This window comes from Podarcis vaucheri (assembly GCF_965113315.1).
Source record: "Podarcis vaucheri genome assembly, chromosome: 6".
In the NCBI taxonomy this organism is placed as follows: Eukaryota; Metazoa; Chordata; class Lepidosauria; order Squamata; family Lacertidae; genus Podarcis; species Podarcis vaucheri.
Window position 1 is genome coordinate 70,826,380 of NC_138764.1, and position 15,619 is coordinate 70,841,998.

The following is a 15,619-nucleotide window of genomic DNA, read 5'->3' on the forward strand; positions in this document are numbered from 1 at the left end:
TACAGCTTACCTGCAGTGGGAACATGCAAACCTGATGCTCACCCCTATACTCCACTGTATGTACAGCATACAATGAAGCTCTGTGAACACAGTGGTTACAATTCTTTTTCTATCAGCAAATCACAGTCTACAACTCCTTGATTCCATCCCATCCTTGAAATGATGAGTAATGTTTATTGATAGTCATGAGAACCATGTAAATATCTCATCACTGGTGGGCACTCTACTAATTTGAGTTCTTCAGGCTTCCCAGCTAAAGGCCTGCTATCCTCCATATGAAAGGCGGACATGTGAAACACCCCTTCCAGCTTGCAATTCTGTGGATTCAACAATTGCTTCTTAAGTGAAGAATAACCTTCAGGCTCAGCACATATGTAATAAGCAGAGACAAATAAGTTCAGCTACCACCGCAGAATTACAACACTAGAGAACAATTTGCTGCATTCCTTCAAAGGCCTGTATGAACCCAATCTCCTAAATAAGTACCAGACACCAAGTGCTCCGTAAGCAAACAGAGCCCCCGAAGTGCATAAATGAAATAAGTAAAAAGCTTCACATTACATATAAACCAGCCGTTTGCACCTTGTTATTAATGGTCTTGACTGTGACCTCTGAACCCAGCCTTGCTTGGAGTCACGAATCCGCAAGTCTTGGCACCTTTGCAATAATTCCTAAATGCAGGAGAAGAATAAATAAAACTGTCCAACTTTAAATTAGATCCAATAAAACAGAATTTAGTTTCAAGCAAAACTGCATCATGAAGCTCTTTCATGGAGGAACTCCATCCAGAGATGACTGGCTGCCTGAAAACACTGCAAAAAAACAGGCCAGTTGGCTTGGATTATTTGGTTATCAATTTATTTTAAAAGAAAGAACATTCTTGGTATTATCTGAATTGGCCACTATACTGAGTGGGGTAAGGGAAGAATACTATGAGTTAAGAGTAACCAGCAGAGAACAACCTGATCCCCATTTTCCGATTGCTGTTCACGGTATGGGAGCTGCATGGCCCATTAGATCCTTTAGCAACCCTTTGTATCTTTGACCCTAAGTGTGCTGATAAAACCACCTGGCAGGCATTCAAATAGGGTTGCTGAGAACTAATGGCATCAGTGTTGTGGCATTAACCATGGTTCCCTATTATCTTCCAGGCATTATACAGGGTGCTGTTTAAAACTTACAAGTCCTAAACTTCTGAACCCTGCATACTTACAGGCTGCTTTACCCCCTTAGATTTCTTAGCTACTTCCAGTGTCAACCCAAAGTATGCCTTTGCCTTTATGGTGTGCTATGTCTGACTATCAAAGTGAAGCGGAGAGGCACTTTCAGAAGCTGTCCCGCAAAACAGTGGAACTCTTTTTCCTTACATATATTGCTAACTCAGAGCTTCAGCATCTTCACCAGAAGAACAACAAGAATCAAGGTAAACACTTGTACAGTAACACACATCACCAGGAAATAAATCTTAAGCATGTGTGTTTATGTAGGTAGCATGTGCCACTTGAAACACATCATGGCAAAGCACCTTGCCAAATGCTAGAATTTACTGGTGAAGGTTAGGAGAAACTTACATATCAAAAAGCAAGGATTGCAAAATTAAGCAAAGACTTTTTTTAAAAAAAGCCAATTCTACTCTCAGTGAGGAGCACAATGTGAATGCTATGCATACATTTCTAAGCTGCAATTGAAAGGCATTGCCAAAGCAACATGAAATGCTAGAAGGAACTAAGACTCCAGAAAGAAGAAAAGCTACCATTCTGTGCACACTTAACTGGGGGCAAGTCACATCAAACTTTTGGGGGTTTAATTCCAAGTAAATATATGTAAGATCAAGCAGTTGAGAGCTAAAAGCTACCCCAGGGCACAGAGAATTGCATTGGAACTGGAATGCACACACTGGAATGCAGTTTTGGAACATTCATAAAGAAGGCTTACACATTGGTTAAAATGATCTCTGGCTTTTTAGCACCATTCTCAGCTGGGCCAGTTGCTCCACATTTCAATGTGCACAACTGAGTATGTCATGGAACAATGTGGATAAACATGGCAATGCGTTTTACCAGATAGCAGAAGAGTAACACACACACACACACACACACACACACACACACACACACACACAGTGTCTTATGGGAGCCACATAGGCTAAGAATTGCTGCCAGGACTACATTCACCACAAGCTCATCCTACTCTAGTACACTCATGTCAAAGAAGAGACAGTGAGAAAAACCAGCTCTAGGGAGTGATACATGGGAGGCTGTGCTTCATTTATAACCCCACACATATGCTGGAAAAGGTTCAACTTTAAAAAGCATTATATCGCTTACCTTATGGGCCCCTGTGGATGGTGAAGTGAAACTGCATGAGCACAACATGTCTATTAATCATCACAGCGATACCAGCGTGAGAAACAGCCCCTGTGGCTTACGTTCACTTGGAAGAAAACGTAGAGAGTTACCTCCTGGTAGCTGAATAGTTCCAGCAATTTGTATCTCTTGCTTTCCTGTGTTGTCATATATGAACGCAAGTATCAGTATAGATGGGGTGGTGGGTGATAAGGTTGCCATGTGCCTTCTATTGAAAATATATGTATCTCTAAAATGAGGGAAAGCACAAAATGTACCGTAACTGAGAATGGGCTTCCGGATTTTGAGCTGTTCCCGGCCTTTCAAAATTAATATATGGAATGGGGTGAGACCATAAGTGTTGGCAACATTTAAAATCAATGTCTCAACAGGCAGGGGACCCATGATCTATAAATCATCTGGGAAGTGGTACTATCTTATGCTTCAAGATCAACAGCCAACCTCTGTGCAAGGACTCACTGAAGACAGATATACACGTTTCTTTCTATTTTGGGGGCAATGCATCTTTTGCTGAAGCATTCTTCCCTCATTAGAATAGATGGGGGTGTCCTTTGACAATACCTCTAATTGCAAACTGAGAAACGCATGTGCCAGCCAAAGTCACAGTGCCATCATTTAAAAGTTTAGGTTTCACAGTTTACCCCTACAAAGCTGCCATTTGGAACAAAGTCAGAACAGGGGGTTGGAATATCAGATCTGAGCTGTGCTAATGCTTCTGTATGATCATAGGTCAAGGCAAGCATCAATTTTGTCTGCTGCAATTAGAATAAATTCCTCCCAAGGTATCAGTCTCCATCAAGCACTACAAAGTTAAGCAATCCCAGAAACAGTTGAAAGCACAAGTGACAAAGCCCACTTGTTAAGCTCTGATTTATGACTCACTGAATGGTAAATGTGAAACAAAACAATTCAGCTAATTTAATCCCTTAGAAGAGGGAGGACCTGGACCAGTTGCTGGGGTGGACATGTTTGTAATAGAATATAATTTGGCTTGAAGGACATGTAAGTGACCACAGCAATGTGATGATCATGAATTTCTACCCTGCCCCATCTTGAGGGGTGAGGTAGCATCATGGGCCATGAATCCATGTACTCTGCAAGGTAGCTGTAAGCTCGTTAAAAATCAGCATCACAAGAATGTGGTGACCAATCTGAGAGGTCATATACTCAGGGTGTTTTAGATCAGGGGGCGGAACCCAGTAATTTGTTCCACCAGCACAGGGATTTCTACTTGTGGTACTGAACTCCCACTTTCCCTGTGCGTATCTTGTGCCCTCCTCCAATCTGCTCCAGAGGTTTGGGGAAAGCCTCAGAATAGATTTAGGGGGCAGACAGGAGGAGGAAAGCAGGGAGATTTTGTTGCATGAGCAGAAATCCTCAGTGGTTCCACCCCCTCTGTGCTGCTATCCATTCACCTGCTTTCTTGCTTTGGGCCTAACCTGCACAGTTAGGGCAATAATAGGAGAATGACAAGGTGAATGGCTGCTCCTGTAATTTATCATTTGCTCAGGAGAGGACAGGTGAACAAGCAGCGACAGCAAGAAGCAGGAGCAGCAGAACTAGGATTCTCTGGCTGTTGTCTGTGGGCTACTTGGGTGTGGGCCTCAGCAAATGCCCAGTGATTCCAACACCACTCCTGCAGGTTTTATTTTTTGTTAAAAAACATTTACGCACAGAAGGCAATTTCAACACGCAGTCTATCAGATTTATTGCTTTCTGGAATTTCTGGAAAGAAAGCAGTAATCTCAAATTGTACAGCTAAAGTGAGCACAACACTCTTGCCCTCCCCGTCCCACCAAACATCGTGTTCTTAAATCGTTAGAGATTCTAAGGCTTAAAAGGGGGTACAGCAATTTTAAGCACCAGTAACAGGATGCAAAACAAAACTAAGTCACAGAGTTTGTCTTCCTTGACACCCGCAGCTGCAGGTGCTTTTGTGCTAGAGAGGGTGTTGGTGGTGGAGTTCCTGAGAACACTGACCCAAGGACTGAGTTCACTCAGATTTGGGTCAGCTGATGCCAAAGACCAGTAGGCATGAGACGCTCAATCTTCTCCATCATGAAGCTCAAGGGTGACAAAAGAGTTCCAAAGAACTGAAAGAAAAGAAAAAGCTACAATTAAGCTTAATGCTAAAGTTAACACAGTCATTCAAGATGTATTTTGCTGACATATTTGACTGGCCTTCATTGAACATAAGTGGAATAATTTAGGAATCAAAACAGATTAGGCTTGGCAGGGAAAAAACAGGTGTACAATATAGTTCTTTTTATTGTTAAACTTTCTAAATAAATTTCTAAATGCTTTTTTTTTCTCAAAAGAAGAGAAACTCTGAACTTTAAATATGCAAAAAAGGTATACATAGTGACAATGGGGGGGGGGGCGGAATCTGACTTCTCCAGAAAGATGCAGATGCTTTAAAAATAAAAGATTGTGACGAGAAATCGCTGGATTCACCAAAATATGCCTAGAAGAAAAATTCAGCTGAGAAGCTGATGGGGGAAAGGTACACAAAGAAATACATTTCTATGAAACACTGGCTTGTTAAGAATGCTAGCCTTTTTACCGTTTTGTCTTTAAACAGTTCAGTCAGTCTTAGGCATTCTGTACTTCAGGACTACGCTTATTAGAGATAGGCAAATTATGGAATAAGGCTTCAATGACAGCAAAAATAACTAACTTAAATATGGAAGCGAGGCAGAGCTAGTGCAGAAACAAAGGTTTTCAAGCCATTAGCTATATTCACTTAATAGTGCCTTAATCTTTGCTTCGACTTTACAAGAAAAAAATTGTAGGCCCTGGTGACCCCGTCCAACCCTCTCATATTCAGCACAGATACTATTTTACACAATGGACCATCCTTTCCCCTAATTGCCTTCTATAATCCACTGGGACCTTTTGCCATTCTTCACATCAGAAAATACAGTCTAGAAAGTTGCCATTTGAAACAGTATTTTAGCTATGCAAATGGATTAATGTTGAGGGAGACAGCCATGCTATCTTCAATTGCCTTGACATAGAACAGTTTGACTCAGCTAACTCTAAAGTTAGCTCTCATTCCAAGTAGCTTCACAGCTCCACTACTATATTAATGATACTTTTAATCAAAGGCTCATTCTTCATATCCAGGAATTACACACAGAAGCTAACCTGTAAATTACAAGTGTCGTCTCTCAAATTAATATTACAGATTAAGATGTAGGTTAGTAAGGCAAGAAAACAGTACCTTTCATCCCTGCACATCCAGCTTGTGGGAGACTATTTCACATAGTTCAAATGTAGGCTATTATTCATTACACATCTCCAAGCCATATACATTTTCTCACAGATAAGAAGAAGCTTCTAGTGTTTATAAATTTGAGATGCTCAGCAGCTGTGTATTAATTTAATTCTTGTGTAACTTAATGAGCCTTCCACAAAACAGTAAAGGGATTTATTCCTGTTACAAAAGCAGTTGTCATGCAATTATGTGAATTCATTTGTTGGAATTCAGAGGTCTAGCTGCCCCACCGGTATAGTCTCCAAATGAACCCAGTGCTTCAAAATAAATATGCAAGAACACACGGAGTAGCTGATGATAGGATGACAATTTGTTACACTGGTATTTTGTGATATGTGAATTAGAGCTGCCACCTAAGGTGATTGCTTTGTATTGTTTCAGATCTAAGGATCTTTGTATTGTTACTTCAGATCTAAGGAAGTGCCATCAGCAAGACTCCATCATATGAACATTGGACGGATGGAGACACAGATGGTACATTCCTCTTGCTTCCTGTTTATGTTGGCAGTGAAAAGGGGAACAGAAATGAGAATAGGGCACCCAATTCTACACAGGCTCTTTTCCTTGCATATTGCTAATGACCTCTTGTTTTTGCGAAACAACTTTTGTCATTCAACTGGCTTCTATCTCTTCAGGTTAAGCTTAAGCAACCACATAAACAAGCTCAAATAATAGTAATCCTGGGACATTCAAAGCTTCTGGAAAGCAGGCCCTGTAACCCATTCCAGCTGCTAACAAAAGCCAATCAAGATCACTGTGCCCCACTGGACCCAATGGAAAGCTTCCATTCACTTCAATTTAGCAGCTATGAGCCAATTTTGAGCTTTCGCTGTTGGCATATTCCTTTGTGTATACGATGCAGCTATTAAAAGACTGGCTGTGGTTTTTGGCCTCTCAACAATTTTTGTTGTAGCTTGGCAAGAGGCTTGTCTGGCGATTTGATTGTAGAGGAAACAAATGAAATATTATCCAGTGAAAATGCATAAGTCAATGTTATTCTGTTAAATAAAAGATATTAAGTTTTGTTCTTTTACAGAAGTACATAGCTGACAGAACAGATTAGACAGCTGAGAACATCCAATATCTCCTCTGTGAAATACACAGAAGAGTTGGGGGATATGAAGGAAGGCTGTATTTTAAAAGCATAAAAACTGCTCAGATATAGCCTCACATAGTCCAAATTTTAAACCTGAAAATAGGGAACAAATCTTATGTGCTTCTACCACCAGGTGTTATTACTGATCTACTTTCATAGCTAAAAAGAGCAAGAGCTTTGGTGGGGGGCAGGGTTAAGGCCAAGGACTTACCAATTTGTTGCAGGACATGTTAATAATAAGATTTTTTTTTTAAAAAAAATCCTCTAACTTACTAGAGCATGAAGCTCTGTGTTTTATCGCGTAAATGTAGAAAATGAATTAGCTACACTCACTTTCTTGAAATCTGAATGCAATCTATTTAGTAAACAAGGCAAATAATGTAATCTAAATACAGTGGTACCTCGCAAGACGAATGCCTCACAAGACGAAAAACGCGCAAGACGAAAGAGTTTTCCGTTTTTTGAGTCGTTCCGCAAGACAAATTTCCCTATGGGCTTGCTTCGCAAGACGAAACATCTTGTGAGTTCTTGCAAGTTTGTTTCCTTTTTCTTAAAGCCGCTAAGCCGTTAATAGCCGCTAAGCCGCTAATAGCTGTGCTTCGCAAGACGAAAAAACCGCAAGACGAAGAGACTCGCGGAATGGATTAATTTCGTCTTGCGAGGCACCACTGTAAAAGAGTCACTCAAATGAGAGCCTAAGTGCTGTTTTTTAACCTATAAAGTGCTTAGCTTGAGCCCTACATCCCTGAGACCAACTTCCTTTCTTTGTGCTGTCATAAGCATTAATTTCAATTGACCATGGCCTTCATGGCTGTATAAATCCACATGCCAAGTTTACACTGCCACGAAATAGAGAGGTGTTCCGTGGCTGTCCTCATAACTGAAGGTCTCACTTCACCTGGAGGTCCATCAAATTCAGAACCTGAATGTAAAACATTCGAAGCTTAAGGAAACGTAGGGTAATTATAATTTAGGAAAGACTGCACATGTGCATGTTTTAATTGCTACCTGCCCCAAGTCCTCAGGAAAGAGAAGGATATAAATTTAAATAAATAACCAAATGGTCCAATAATTAATTTAGTAGGAGCAAACTGGCTACAGTAGTGAAAATGGGTTAAGGAATGAGTGACTCAGTGATTTGCGAATAAAGCTTACACCTGTCAGCAGAAAAAAGGAACTCTCTCAATCTTCAGAAGGAATGTTGTATTATAACTTGGTATCAGTTGAGTCAAGAAGACACAGAAACATGACTATTAGCAAGAAACAAGTAGGACCAACAACAAGGCGTTGTAGTGCAGAGTGTTTGTTTACTGTTCCAATCATTCATCCCTTTTTGAAGGGTTCTTTAATTCCCACCCACTTGCTCCCCCCCCCAATATTCAGGGTTCCCCCAATATTTCCTGTGTGCTATTGTTGTTGTTTTGTGTGTGTCTAGTGTTTTGGCTATATATATAATATTCTGCAAGTCTGAACACTGAAAGAAGGAATGGTGATGGGCTCCAGGGCCATGTTCATGACAGGAGAATTCCGTATACTTTAAATAATTATGGTCCCAAAATTAAGGGGGGGGGGGGAAGAACTGGAATAAAGCCAGGCTCTTTCAGCATTGTTCACGGGCAGTTCAAAGGACCACTTTCTGTTAGATTTAATATTTATATCTTGTCTTCTGTTACAATAATACTAAAAGCAGATATTTGGTGGAGGCTTGTTAACTTTATTGGGTCACAGTGAAGTGGCAATTAAAATCACAGCCTCAGATTATACATGGCAGCAATCCTATGCCTGGAAGTAAGTCTCACTGAAATTAATGGGACTGAAAGGGCATGCACAGTATTGCACTGTTAGTATCATTGCTTTCATTAAGTTTGAAACCTTTCAAAATTTGCACTGAAAGAAAAAAACGTTGAGTTAACCATTGAAAATTAAGAACAAATGCATTATAGACAGATGTAACAAGAGGACTAAATGTAGGTATTCATTTTTTACTATGATAGAATGATATTCTGGGTATATCAGCAAATTAGAAAATACAGGGATTACAATGTTTATCTTTTTAGATTTGTTCATATTGAAGCACATAATTGCTTCCAGATATAACATTTTACAAGACTAAGCATGTTTCAGATGCAATTCAAAGTGAATTTGTAATGTTTGTAAAGACCAAACTGAAATTTGGTCTCCAAATAAAATTGAGCCCAATGTTACTATGCAAGAAAAACCTGCACTAACAAGATTTTGTGCTATCACTATAGTGGACAAACAGTGGCGATGTTTGCAAGTCACATTAAACCATAGTTTTAAATGGTTTGTTTCCCAGCAGTATGGCAGCAGTAGCACCAGAGGAAAAGTGAAGTGTCTAAGACAGGCATGTCCAAAGTCTGTTTGGGGGGTCCTGTCGGTCAATTTAATCTGGCCTTCATTGCAGTATATGTCCTAGGGTAAAATCCTAAAAAAGGTCAACAACTTTGGGTTAAATCCTAAGCTCACCAACCCTCATGCATGTTCACTTCATCAAATCTGGCCCTCTTTGAAAAAAGTTTGGGCACCCCGGTCTAGGATTTCAAATTAAGCCATTGTTTATTGTAACCATAGTTTGATGTGACATATGAACCAGTTCACTATAAAAAAAACACTGATTTGAACACTGTCAGCTTATTAAAAATTACTTTTAAGGAAACAAATCATTTTGGAAAAAGATAGTTTCTAACTTAGTATATGGCATGAACGAAAACCCTGCTATTCCCATTTAACTGCTCACTAAGGTTGAAATGTTCGGTTACAGACCTGTCCTTGTTTAACTGGGCAGATTTAGTAAGTACTTACAAAAACAGTGAGGGGCAGGTATTTTAGAAGGGGGTTCTACCTTTTTCTCACACAGTGCCTCCAAGACTATGCCTGCTGAGATATGTATGAATATTATCTAAAAATAAAAAGTATTCACTTTGTTCATACGAGAAGATCTGCAGATTCTATCTATCAATGAAGACTTCCTTAACTGTGATAGAGATGCTCCATTCATAAAGTGTTTTCTAGTATTACAGAGCAAGATTCGCATTGTAGTAAAAGAAACAACAAGGCAATAGTTTGCGCATTAATGGAGGAACCATATTTCTTTATGGGCTTGCTGTTAGTGCATGAATGAAGGGTGGAGTGGGAACCCTGTCCTTCTTCCCAATAATTCAAGCACTGATGATCAACTTTACCGGAGAAGTCTTTTTTGATGTTCTGGAGCGGTACTCATCCAGACAATATGACAAAGTCCAAAAGCATACACAAGTCAGTGCAAGCTCCCTCTGTTTAAGGAAACTCGTAAGAACAGAGCTAGTAATGACCATGTTGTTTGACATATTTGAAACTATATACAGTGGTACCTCGGGTTAAGTACTTAATTCGTTCCGGAGGTCCGTACTTAACCTGAAACTGTTCTTAACCTGAAGCACCACTTTAGCTAATGGGGCCTCTTGCTGCTGCCGTGCCTCTGGAGCACGATTTCTGTTCTCATCCTGAAGCAAAGTTCTTAACCTGAAGCACTATTTCTGGGTTAGCGGAGTCTGTAACCTGAAGCGTATGTAACCCAAGGTACCACTGTACAGTACTTCCCATCAAGCATTATTTCAAAAGAAAGTTTTATATGTGTGCATGCTAGATTTGTTTTCAGGTTTGACACTGCAATTGTTCTATATGTAAATTAGGAAGCAACAATGAAGAAATCCAGCATAGAACTTCACTGAGCTATTCTTTGTTAGTGTAACATTTGACCTTGTATCTTGTTGGAAATCATACAATTTTGCTAGCGCAGTCCTTGAATTAATCAAGCAGATAGTTATATTCCATTCCTTAAAAGTTAGCCAATTATGAACCACACACAAAAGTGTTACTGGCATGTCCAGCAACATTTTCCCACATAATGAGTAACTAAATTTGGTAGAAATGAGGCCCCTGTTATCAGACCTACATATTTTGAACACTGCTTAATGAAAAGAAACTAGAATATGGATTTCATGCAACTTTGACATTCAAAAATTAGTAACTATGCTCTATTTCTGCTCTCCGCTTGTTGTAATATACATATTCAGCACACACTCTCCATCCTAGGCTATACAATAGCAAAATCAATGATCTGGTGTATGCCCAGTTCAAAAGTTCAAGGGTAGGTACTCCGAATCACAGTACTAAACAATGTTTCACAGGAGCTAAAATTGAGGGTAATTTGGTATTTTACAGAGAGGTTGTTGCTGTTATCTTCTAATACCACAGTAGGTCAAACTACATAGATCAGCATTTTGTTTTGGGTAATACACACAATACAAAAGGGGGATTGGGGGTCATGTTGTCCTCATGACAACAGTCGATAATCTTAAAAGTCAATAATTAAGACCACTTTCAGCCTAGATCTGCACTACCTTAACCATAGAAGCTACAAGAGACATCTGAAACAGCTGCTCGTGTGAAGAAACTCCACCTCATGGTACCACCAGGTGTTGTTGAACAGCAGCTCACATCATCCCTGCCCACTGGCCATGTTGTCTGGGGCTGATGGAAGACTCCCTACAAAATCTGGAGGGCACCACACTGGCTGCCCCTGGACTAACATCAGGCTGCTCTGACAACTGTTTCCTGGCCAAGGTCATTTCTTCTGAGATATGCTGTGAGCTGGAGATCCAGAAGGACAGTAGCAACTGAAATATCTGAGGACTGGGAAAAACCTGTATACACATCCTGCACCTCCCTTGTAACTATTGCCTATTTAAATATATTACAAGCATCTTCAAGATGTTTAGAATAGGTGGTATAAATACTCAAAGTAAGCAACTAAAATAAAATAGTGATGAAGTGGAAGACCCTTAACAGGCATGTAGTACATCAGAAAAGAAAACAAATGACAGTTCAGCAGATGGTACATGTGACATCATCTGTTTACATGTGTGGTTCAATGGACCTTCAAAACAATTCTGAAAAGAGGTAGGATGCTTGCTTCGAAAAGGAGGGTAAATTGAAGATATGCCAGACAATGCTCGTGCCCTGTGAATATGGAATGCATGGTGTATTTACTGTACAGTATTCATTAGCATCCTGGAAGCATCTTCCTACCCTTCTCTGGCCTTAGAAGTATGTTTTGTGCTGATGTGTTAGTTGTTTCAGTGCCAAGGACGGATTTGTTTGTTTGCTCATGCAATTTTAAGGGGTTGAGCGGAGTAGTAGTTAGTCTGCTTTGTGGTCTTAATAATGGTTTTAGTTGTTCCTGTTGTTTTAATGTATTGAACCAAGTCTATACAACATTTTGTGACACTGTATCTAAGTGTATGCATTTTAGCTGGTATCCTGCCCTGGAAGCCTTTGGGATGAATGATGGACAAGAAATAGCCAGTAAGTAAATAAATAACATTTGCATAATTCAGGCTATTAATCAAAGCAGTCAGCTTGAAGAAGAGTTCATTCAAACGTCTACCTGATCCCTTTTCAGAATACCAGTTTAGGTAACTAAAGCCCTCATGACTCAAGCTTCTAAACATATTAGAATGATTACTGACTATCAAGAAAACATGTTGAATATTGAACTCTACAAAATGTTAGCCAATTGTCCTGATCTTCTGATATAACCACTGAAAACTGGCCAAAGATAGCACTTTCTTTACCTTTACAACCCTCTTTAAGAATTCTTGTCAATGAGAGCATTTGTTATTGAAGTTGTATTTGTAATGGGTCCCATTTTGCCTCTCCCATGTGACATATCTCAAATTATTTTTATTTCACCATATAATTTTATTCTGCAGTTTGAACAATGCTACTTGTACTTCTTGTTGTTATAAAGTCCACTTATCTCTTTGATAATTGTGTTTGCCTTGTGCTATCAATACAAAGAGCAAATCACATAGTGAAAATTGACCGCCTTCCTGCCAGAGTAAGCTATCTACATAATCAAAAAAGCTTACAGAAACATAGTGTTTTAAAAGCATAAAGTAAAATCCTTTTAGGCTCCAGAGACTTAACTTGCCATATTTACCATACATGGAATGGAAACTAAACAGTATTAGGGTAAATAGACAAGCAATGCTTCCATTCAGACCATATAAAAGAAGTTTTCTTTGGTTAGCCACTAGCTCCCAGGGTACAGAAAGAAAGAATGCAACCGTTTATTTATTATTTGTATATGTACTTAATATGTAACAGGATACTGGGAGATAGTCTCAATATTTTCATGCTAATAATTCAAACGCTGTAAGTTAGGGTTGCCATATTTCAAACAGTGAAAATCTGGACAAAAAAATTTCCAGCTTTTTTTGGCAAAGTAGTTGAGATTTTTGGGCAAAAAACAGTATTCCGGAAGTATGGCAACCCTACTGTAATTATTAGCAAATCCTTACAGTCAAAGAAAAACTGCATGTGGTTTGAAATGGCTTAAGAGCCCCCATGTCCTGCTTTAAAACTGGAAATTGTGGTACATCAGATGTTTCCCCATAATGAAATACAGTCCAGCTGCCGAAAGAAAACCAAGATCGCCATGTATCACCTCTGAAAAATCCCCTCTTGAAAAAAGAGGAACACTGAGCTATGCTGAATCAGGTTTTTAGATGCCCATTGTTCTGAATTAGTTTATAGTGTCCCAGAGATGGTTTCTGCATGTCATATAAATACATTAAGTAAGTTGAGTCAATACTTACAGCTTTAGCAAAAATGACCATAAGTTCCGGGAACTGGTGTGTGAGGAGCGCTAACATTGCTGTGAAAGAGCACAGCCCTGCAGTAAAGTGGATGAAAAAAGGAAGTTCCTTCTGCGGGTACACAGACACATCATGAAATGCTGGAAGGAAGGGGGGAAATGGCAATAGTTATTTGATATTCCAGGTATTTTAGGGATGGTTAGATAAAGGTCGTGATTTTGCAAAGAAGAAAGACCTATCTGAGATGAACTATGATCTAACTTTAAATAGAGGGGAGGAATCTGCAACACTGATTCAATTAAGAATTATTTTAAAATACACCCTTTGCAGTTAAGATATACATCAGTGAAAGCCTCAATGGAGTAAAACGTTCTTCCCTTTTAAGAATTGACCAAAGCAACAGAATTTTTAAAATTTGAAACCTGCTGGGGAGTAGCAGCATAAAAAGCGTTAAGATGATTTTATTTATGGATAGTTTTGTATTTAAAAACTTAACAGGAATGCGTGAGTGATTGTGCTGAAATGTCTTCATGCACTAGAGTTTAATTATAACGGGAAGCCGATGGCTTAGGGTTCGTCACTAGCAGAGGCATTCCTTGAGCAATATCCTGCATGAGTGAGAAATGAGTAATTTAGAGCAGTCTGGGGGCAGATTTTAATTAATTTTTAAACAGAGCTTTTCAAGATTTAATTTTTTTATTGAATTGCAAAAATATGCAAGTGCACTTGTGGCAGATGTGCCCCTTGGCTGCTTTAGTTATAAGTATGCCGTATACTTTATGAAACAAAGTTCTCCCAAGATGGAGAAGTTAACACTTATCAGAATCTCACCAGCACCTAGCATGAAACAAAACCCTCATTATAAAATAAAGGGGCACCAAAATTCTCGCACTTAGCAACTGAGAAGTATATTTTCAGATCACTTTACAAAGGATCGTTCATGGGCTACTATCAAGAGCCTAACTCAAGGTTAGAATTTACCAGTGTGTCAAATAACCTCTATTTTTGCATAGATTCTAGTACAAGTCAACTACATGTGATTAGGAAACTCTAGTGGTTAGGAAGCTCTATGGCTGTCTGGTATGAGTAAGGCAGGTTTGCCATTTTATAAGGGCTGGTTGCTGGTTAAGTGTTTTTGACCACTTTCTGGTTAAATCAATTGTGACAGCCATGCCTCCTAAGGGTTTGACATTCAGAAGGCCAAAACAACCTCACTTTTATTAGGGCTTTATACCAAAGTATTTCAAAACTCATGCTTTTTAATTGCAATTGTTTATCATACCAGACTTGAAACATCTTAGCAATCCTTTGAAGACCATACACATTTCTTGTAGGAAGTGCTTATGCATGAAAAAATAATTTTTGAAAAGGTGGGATCACCACAAGCAAGAGTTGCACATGGATCTATTTCACTCCCCATTCTGTAATATTCCTATAGAACAATCTATGTCATTAACATATTTTTTCCCTACAGAAAATATTGAACATATGAAACATTCCTGATCTGACTACAGGATTCGGTTGTTTAAGTGAATGGCACCCTTCCTAGCACGCCAGGAATTTCTCTGTGAGTGTAACTCATTTTTACCTATCTAACAGAACATATTTTCGAGTAAGGTTTTTCATTGCCTAACTTTCATGTTCACCTATCTTTAAAATTCAGTTTACTTTACATCTATCTCCAAACATCTGAGAGCTGAGCAACTCTCGCAACATACAGAAAAATACAAAAGTACACAGCATGCCAAGCTATGTGCTTGTGTCATGGCAATATATGTGCTTAAAACAGCCATACTAGCTGGAATCTTTAGGTATGGCACATTTCCAGCATGGGTCTGTGCTGAGCAAGTTGACCTTGGGCCAGTTTCTCTCCTCATTTGAGTATAGCCGTTTAGAAGCCAGAAAGAAAATAGCCTTTTTTTATTTAAAACATTGAGTTAAAGCTCCAAAGTGTTATCTGAAACTGCAGGTTAAGCAAATGTATGCAAGTCTAATTATTAAATATTTATATCATGCCTTTTTATAGTACAGTCTCCAAGGTGACCAACATAAATATACAAGACAATTCAGATAAAGGCCTCTATACCACCCACAAATGTAGGTCTTCAATCAAGCCGTGCAGGTTGCTTACTGAAGGAGTGCAGCAGCTTCTCGCTGATGTGATGGTGTCTAAAATGGCACGATGACCATTCTGAAACCTAGATATTGAGCATTTTCT

At 39.2% G+C, this 15,619-nt stretch overlaps 1 protein-coding gene across 1 annotated transcript in view; it reads right to left on the reverse strand.

Moving 5' to 3' along the window:
• Positions 1-4,049: 4,049 nt before the first annotated feature.
• ST7L (suppression of tumorigenicity 7 like) overlaps positions 4,050-15,619 on the reverse strand; it is a 40,700-nt gene continuing 29,130 nt past the window's right edge. The window contains exons 14-15 of the mRNA XM_082227650.1: positions 13,402-13,541; positions 4,050-4,459 (exon numbers count right to left, since the gene is read on the reverse strand). Coding sequence (XP_082083776.1) covers positions 4,364-4,459; positions 13,402-13,541 — 236 coding nt within the window. The 3' untranslated portion in view covers positions 4,050-4,363. The remainder of the gene's footprint in view (positions 4,460-13,401; positions 13,542-15,619) is intronic.